The sequence below is a fragment of the Abrus precatorius genome, unplaced genomic scaffold, assembly GCF_003935025.1.
Source record: "Abrus precatorius isolate BTA unplaced genomic scaffold, Abrus_2018 Scaffold5, whole genome shotgun sequence".
In the NCBI taxonomy this organism is placed as follows: Eukaryota; Viridiplantae; Streptophyta; class Magnoliopsida; order Fabales; family Fabaceae; genus Abrus; species Abrus precatorius.
The window spans coordinates 10789927-10797865 of NW_020874395.1; the positions used below are offsets into that span (position 1 = coordinate 10789927).

Here is a 7939-nt window from a genome sequence, read left to right on the forward strand (position 1 = left end):
ATGCATTTGCCTATTTGTCCTTCAAAAATTTTATTCATCAGCCTCTGGTAGGTTGCCCCAGCATTCTTCAAACTGAAAGGCATTACTCGGTAACAAAAATTAGCGAAATCAGTGATGAATCCAATTTTTTCCTCATCCGGCGGATATATTCGGATTTGGTAAGAAACTGAACATTCTGTGCCCTACTGCGCTGTCTACTAAGGCATCAATGCTAGGGAGTGGGTAAGCATCTTTTGGGCATGCTTTGTTTAAATCTGTGTAGTCGGTACACATTCGCCATTTGCTTTTTTGACCATGACTACATTGGCCAACTAGGTAGAGTACCTAACCTCTCAGATAAAACCGGCCTGTATTAATTTAGCAGTCTCTTCTTTTACTGCTTTTGCTCTGTCACCTCTCACTTTCCTTTTCTTTTGGGCTATTAGTCTCGCTGCTTTATAAACCGAGAGGTGATGACAAATAAATGTTGGATCGATGCCAGGCATGTCAAAAGCCGACCAGGCAAATAAATCAGCATTTGTATCAATGTCTTCTGGAGCTCCTGTTTTTCTTGGCTGGATAGGCCGACTCCCAAGTAAGTAACCTGTTCAGGCTTCGGTCCAAGCTGAAAAGGTTGCTTATTTTCATTGGGCTTAACCTGACACCCTTCATCAATCCTAGGATCAAGTTCAATATCTATGTCTTCCTCAGACCTAGGGGTCACAATATTGACATCTCGTTTATATTCTTGGAGTGGTCTGATGCGTAAGCTTGCAAAATAGGACTCCCTCATTGTCTTCTGATCAGCATGCACTGTGACTATTCGGCCCCTTTCTGATGGAAATTTCATAGCCAAATGTGGAGTAGATACTATAGCTTTAAGTTGGTTAAGGGATGGCCTACCGAGTAATATGTTGTACGAGGTATTTGCATGAACTACCAAGTACGTGACCTTGATGTTTTTTCCTTTTTGCTCTGATCCAAATGAGGTGTAAAGGTCAATACACCCACGAGTCTCCACCCGTTCCCCTGAAAAACAGACTAGGATTTCACGATATTCTTTGAGTTCCTCTTCTGGTATTCCCAATTGCTTGAAAGTATTCCAGTAGAGGATGTCGGCTGAACTCCCCTGGTCTATGAGTGTTTTCCGGACAGTGCAGTTGAGAATGTCTACACTTATCACCATGGGGTCATCTTGTATAGGATCCACTCCTTGAAAGTCTTCATCAGTAAATGTAATATGGGAAATCCGAATCCTACTACCGAGTGAGATATTGTTGACTGATCTGACTTGCCTCAAATGTCTCTTTCTGGCCGAATGGGTAGGTCCTCTACCGGCAAACCCTCCAGCTATGGTATTAATGACCCTTTTAGGATACTTCTCACGTTCATCGTATCTTCTAGTTGTGGGTTCCCTGGACCTACTCCTCTGTCGTTCGGATCTCCTCGGTGGTTCAGGGTATCGGTCTCTTCCTCTGTTAGTTTGACCGATGGGATCTATTTGTATAAAATTTTTTAAATGTCCTTTCTTGATAAATTATTCAATCTTATCTTTCAGCACTATGCACTTTTCGGTGATGTGACCCCTGTTTTGATGATAGTGGCAAGCCTTGCTTTTATTTGCCCGAGGAAGGGTGTTGGCGCGTCTAGGCATTCTCAATATTTCTGTGGCCAATGCCTGGTCAAGTACTCTGGACCGATTGGTGTTGAGCGTAGTGTATGAAGGATATTTAGGTCCCCTGGTCGGTCTTTCAAGCTCATTTCTTCTCTCTTTATTTTCCTGCCGAGCCTTGAAAGTTTCTCTCCTGTCTGTATTTTTTGAATTTGACCCTTGGTCCATCTGCACCTGGTTTCGGTACTCAGACAATTCTTCCATCTGTATATACTTTGCAGCCTAACTTTTTAACTCGTCTAGGTCGACAGGTGGTTTTTTGCATATGCTATCAACAAAAGGTCCTGGCTTTAGGGTCGTTGTGAGGTGGTGCATAGCCACTGCTGGTTCCAAATTATGGATCAAAAGGGTCACTTTGTCAAAGCATTCCATGAACGCTCTAAGTGACTTTTCCTTTTCTTGGCGAATATTAACCAGCGCTAGGGATGTTAAGAGATGAGGTTGGCTTGTGGCGAACTGTAAGTTGAACCGTCTTGCGAGTGTTACAAAAGAGTCGATGGACGAAGGGAGGAGTCGGGTGAACCAACTGAGTGTAGGCCCTCAGAGTGAGGTGGAAAAAATCCTACACCATAAAGAATCATTCTCGGTGTACAGATTGACTTGAGTTGTAAAGACATCCAAATGTTCTCTCGGATCAGATGTGCCATCATATTTATCTATTGTTAACCCTCTCCAATTATCGGGCAGCTTAGCCTCCAAGATATGGTAAACGAAGGGGCTTCGGCTCACGAGATCGTCTCTGTCATTTTTGGCTTCAGATTGATAGACCTGCTTTGATTTCTCTTGCAACGCCGAGGATTCCCCCTGATCCTGGATGATGGGTGTAGTTTGGGAAGGGATGTGTGTTCTTATCTCTTCTCAAAGCCGAGAGCTCCAGTGCATCCTTCTCTCTCTTCTTCTTCATCTCCGTCATTTATGCTTTGAGCTGCCTCAGTATAGCTAAAATGCTCTCGTCGGTTCCCCCTTGCATCACAACTTCAGGTGTTGGTTCATCTGGTGTAACCTCCTCCAGATGTTGCCGAAAGGTTCCTCCCTATTGAGTCTGCCCTTCCTGCTGACTTCTCGTTAGTACCATGATTAATCTGAAAAATGAGGCTAATCGTGCCCCATAGTGGCGCCAAAATGTTCTTGCTTGAGAAACACTAATCTTCAAGTCTCTGATCTGCAGTGATGACATCTCTCTGATTATTGCTGACGTGGGGAGGGTACCTGCAAAAGGTACTCCGATGCTGAAGTCAGGATTCAGTTCTGAGTAATAAATACTATTTTAGTAATGAAAAGTCAACCTTTTACCTGTATTTTTACCTTTCTTATATAGGCACTGTAATGGGCTAATGGGTCTGCTAAGCCAGTCTTGATCTTTGGCCTTTTAATTAAATTAAAATAAATAATATCTTGATTATTACCTTAATTGGGTTAATTATCTTTTAATCTTGACAAAAAGTATCCAGCCAGTTAGGCCGAATAGGTACTTAGTTTCCTTTTCCTATAAGTAGGACCGAGTTATTCCCTATCCAGTACAGTTGTGATTTTGAATCGAGCTTGATTGGAGGCATGAATGAAAATGTAAAGATGTTGAATCCAATTGGGTCGTTTATTAAAATTTCAAAGTTTTGGTTAGATTGAATGATGAAAACCATATCAAGGAAAAGGCAAATCAAGTTATATTATAAAAGTCTAATAAATTATAATATGTTAAATATAAATTAAATAAAATATTCAAATTAAGTGTAAGAATTTTTAAACTTACACTAGTACAAAAATATTTTTTCTTAGGGATTATATTTTACATCTCTTAGCAGTTCCTTTCCCAACTGCATAAATTTCAACTATCAATATAATTTTTTATTTAACTAAAATATTGATAGAAGAATATGATTAAGAAAAAATGAATGGTTAAAGATGAAACTGTCCCTTCAGTTATTTTTCCAACTGCAGGGGATCCTTTGTATTATTTTTGCATGGATTTGTGAGTAATCTCATTTCCATTTTCAGTTTAAATAAGCTTCGAATTTGTAATTGACAAAACCACAGTAATGAGGAAATAGATATCGACAAATTTGAATTATAAATAAGAATTTATATATAATTTTTTTAATAAATATATAAAATTCAATACCTTAATAAAATTAAGTTTTATATTTAAATAAAAAAAATTTCTCTATTAATTTCTTATATTTTAAATTTTGCATAAAGTAAGAAAATCATCAATATATAAAAGAGTTGCATATTACATTTGCATAACATAGTATTTCATAATAACTTAAAAAATGTTAATGCTCAATATTTTTTATTTATGTCTATGAAAATAATATTTCATATTTTATTAGTTTATTATGGAATCTATAGTCCACTACCAGTTACTTTTATTAATATTACGCCCTATTAGTTTGTCAAATTTATATTAGAAACTATTACATATAGTTACAAAACCATTGTAAAATATAAAATTTAGTTTAACTGTTGCATTATTTGTATAGAATAGATTTAATTATTTTTTTATTATCTATAAAAATAGTATCATATTTGATAAATTTTTAGAAATTTTTTATTAGCATTCAGTTTCTAATAGTTTATTTAAAATGTCAGAATTTAGTTTCTGTTATTTGCCAAATGATGAATGAAATAATAGAGATTGAGCTTATCACTATCAAATTATTTAATTTTTAATATTATATTATTTAAATTAATATTTACACACAAGTTCTAAATATATTTTTAATATTTAAAAAAAACTCTTAAAACGTATTATGCATCAAAACCTTAGCCATTTAATGGAAATTGGACCTGACCATGAATCTGAAAGAGAAATGCACTAGTTAGACCATAATAAAAGAAAAAGGAAAAGTTTTGAATAGTTTGTATCAACTCAACTTAATCGATGAATAATTTTTTAATTTGTTTCCTGGCCATTGCTAGTACCTGCAGGTGAAAAAGGGTAAAAGAAAGAAGCTGGTTCAATTAGGACATCAGTAGGCTTCTTTGTATTTAGAAAATCATCATGGAAAGGGAAGCAATCTTCATTGAAAACCACATGTCTTGAGACAAACACCCTTCCATTCGAGTTCATACACTTATACCTTTTATGTGAGCTACCATAGTCAAGGAAAACACATCTGGTAGTATGAAACTGTAACTTGTTCCTATTATATGGCTTAAGATAGGGATAACATGCACAGCCAAAGGGTTTTAGTGTACTGTAGTCAGGCTCCTTGAGAAAGAGGGGTGAATAAGGGATTTGTTTTCCAATGGTAGGTGTTGACAATCTGTTAATTAAGTAGCCTGCAGTAGAAAAGACTTCCCAACAATAGTATAATGGCCTTTATGCTTGTGCTAGCAAGGTTAAATCAAGTTCTACTATATGCCTATGCTTTCTTTTTGCTTTACCGTTTTGTTGTAAGGTGTAGGGGCATGATATTCTTAACTAAATACCATATTCTTGGGCCAATTTTTGAACACCTTTGTACTTTCCACCACCATTACATTGAATCATTTTAATCTTTTTATCAAATTGATTTTCAGTTAAAGCTTTGAACTGAACAAACACTTGTAACACATCAAATTTTTGCTTCAAAGGAAAAATCGAAATGAATCTACTAAAATCATCCAGAAAGTGCACATAGTATTTAAAACCATAAATTGAATTTATTAGAGCTGGACCCCATACATCTGTATGAATTAATTCATGTGCTTCTTTAGCATGAGATGTAGAGGTCCTAAAGGGTAAGAGATGTGACTTTCTAAACTGACAAGCTTCACAAAAACTAAATTGATCACTTGATGGAACTTTGATTTTGCAGGCTTTTAATACCTTATCCAAAACTTTGCTACTAGGGTGACCAAACTTCCTATGCCAACTCTCTTTAATAGAAATGAAGACTCTTGGGTTTAAATTTGGCTGAGAAAGACCTCTTGAGAGCTGGTACAAGCAATCCTTAATTCTCCCTTCTAGTAGAATTTTCCCTATCAATTTGTCCTTCATAAAACATTGAGTGGCATCAAACTCAACAATAGTATTATTGTCAGTAGCAAGTCTGGAAATACTTTAACAGATTTTTGGTGATGTCAAGAACATAAAGAATGTCATACAAATTAAGTTGTTTCTGACTAGTATTCACAATGGCAGTACCAGAGGCTAAAATACTTAATTTATCATTATTACTAACCATTAGATTCTGCTTACCATCATGTTCAACATATTCTTAAAGCTGATCAAAATCATGAGTGACATGATTTGAAGCACCACTATCAAAGTACCAGTTGGAATCTCGAACTGAGTTAGATGATGCAATGAAAACATTGTGTTTTTCTGCCCTTTCCTCATAATGTTGCATATAACATTCATCAAAACGGTAGAAGCAATGAACAGTTGTGTGTCCAACCTTACCACAGACTTGACATGTTGATTTATCTTTGGTCCTTCCTCCTCTTCCTCTTCCACCTCTTGATCCTTGTTAATTTGAGCCTCTCCATCCTCCTTGATTGTAAGATCTGCCTCCTCTGAAGTTGACTTTAATGGCCACATTGGCTAAAGGATTCAGGTTGAGACTAGAGAAGTTATTCAACTGTTCTAACTTGTTTTCAAAGTTCAAGAGTTGTGCCTGCAAGTCAACCCACGTTAGACTAACTTTATCAGATAATTGAACCACTATTGCATTATAGTTAGAGTCTAGGCTAGCAAGGGTTTGAATAATTAAATCCAATGTTAGAATTGCAGTTCCTGCAAGCTTGAGATTATCTGCTAGTGTCTTCATTTTGATGAGATAGTCCTCCATCTTTATTGAGCCTTTTCTACAGCTATGAAATTCGGACTTCAATAAAGTAACTCGAGACTTGGTATGTGCACCAGCCAAGCTTTGAGCTTCCTCCCAAAGTTCCTTGGATGTCTTATAGTAGTTGTATTGCAGTATCTTCTTTCATGGAGTTGAACATCCACCCCAAGAGCTGTTGATCATTTGTTATCCACTCCTCATAATCGGGATTGGCCTTTTTGTTGTTTCCTTCGATTATGAATTTTTTTGGACATTTCTTGGTTCCAAGGATATATCCATCCATCTTAGCACCTCTGATCAGTGGCAGTGACAATGACTTCCATAGGATAAAATTGTCTCTGTTCAGCTTGATAGAGCACATGGGAAAGGGGATCTTCTGTGCTGAATTTGCAGCAGCCTCCATTGGATCGTTTGAGTGCTTGGTAGAGCTTTGAGACTCTGATACCAAGATGGAAAAATAGGGCAAAAATAAAAATATTTTGAAGAAGTGGATGCTCTCCATAATATTCATTGATTGAGTAAAAGGGATACGTATACATATTGCTAATAAATAGTTTTCTATAAATAAACTATTCACATAGCTGGTATACATCCTGTCACATATTTGATTTGATTATATTATCTAATTATTGTTATTCCTAAAATCATTGCTCCATTATATTTATTCTCTAACTTTTCCATTGAATTGATTGTTGGACAGATCAAGACCCCTTAATGACGAGAGTTTTCCAAATGATGGAGGGAGTGCACCATGAATTGAGTTGTGAGAGATATCAAGTGCAACCAGAGAAGTCAAATTTCCCAAGGAATGAGAAATATTTCCACACAAGTTATTGTATGAAAGGTCTAAGAACTTGAGGTGACGAAAACTATATATCCAAGCAGGTAAAGATGAGAATGAATTGTAATACAAGTCAAGAGTTTCAAGAAGTGTGAGGTTTTGAAGAATTGTATTTTAATTGTCTAAGAATTGTATTTCAAGTCAAGAATTGTATTTTAATTGAAGGGAAACAAGCCTATTCATTCCAAATATCCACTTTGGGACAACAGAAGAGGAGTAATAAAAAACAGAGGTAAGGTCGAGAGTGAGAAGAGATGAAAAGTTGAGTGAGGATGGTTGATCATAAGGATGCAGAATACAATATGATAAGTGTAGGTCCGTCAAAGGAGGAAGAGCACTCAGAGTTTGTAGCCAATCAAATGATTTGGATAGGTTTGCACCTCCCAAGTCAACATACTGAAGATTGGAAACAAAATCCAAAATATTTATTATTAAGTTAACATGCTGAATAATAAATGACAAGATATCTTAAATTTTTTAAAGACAATGTTGGGTGTTTTATGTTTCATTTTAGGCACCCTGCATGTGGATGGAAGGGAGAAAGGCATATTAGACCAAACACGTACCATAGGTAAGATACACGAAACTAACTATTGAATCATCTACATTATTTCTATGATTATTTACATAAAATTTTATATAATTTGGACATTTGTGAGTATATTCTTTAAAATT

At 35.9% G+C, this 7939-nt stretch overlaps 1 protein-coding gene across 1 annotated transcript; it reads right to left on the reverse strand.

The window, feature by feature from the left end:
- Window positions 1-421: 421 nt before the first annotated feature.
- LOC113866650 lies at window positions 422-1855 on the reverse strand. The gene is made up of 2 exons (XM_027501460.1): window positions 1548-1855; window positions 422-1454 (listed from the first exon to the last, which is right to left on the reverse strand). The coding sequence occupies exons 1-2, from the start codon at window positions 1853-1855 to the stop codon at window positions 422-424; spliced, it is 1341 nt and encodes a 446-aa protein (XP_027357261.1).
- Between the last annotated feature and the right edge of the window lie 6084 nt (window positions 1856-7939).

What these genes read in the sequence shown, in the direction of transcription:
- LOC113866650 (XM_027501460.1), bottom strand. Translation starts at nt 1,855, where the DNA reads ATGGAAGAATTGTCTGAGTACCGAAACCAGGTGCAGATGGACCAAGGG. An exon ending in AGGGGTCACATCACCGAAAA is followed by an intron (nt 1,455 to 1,547) that starts GTGCATAGTGCT and finishes TCAAACTAACAG; the next exon opens with AGGAAGAGACCGATACCCTG.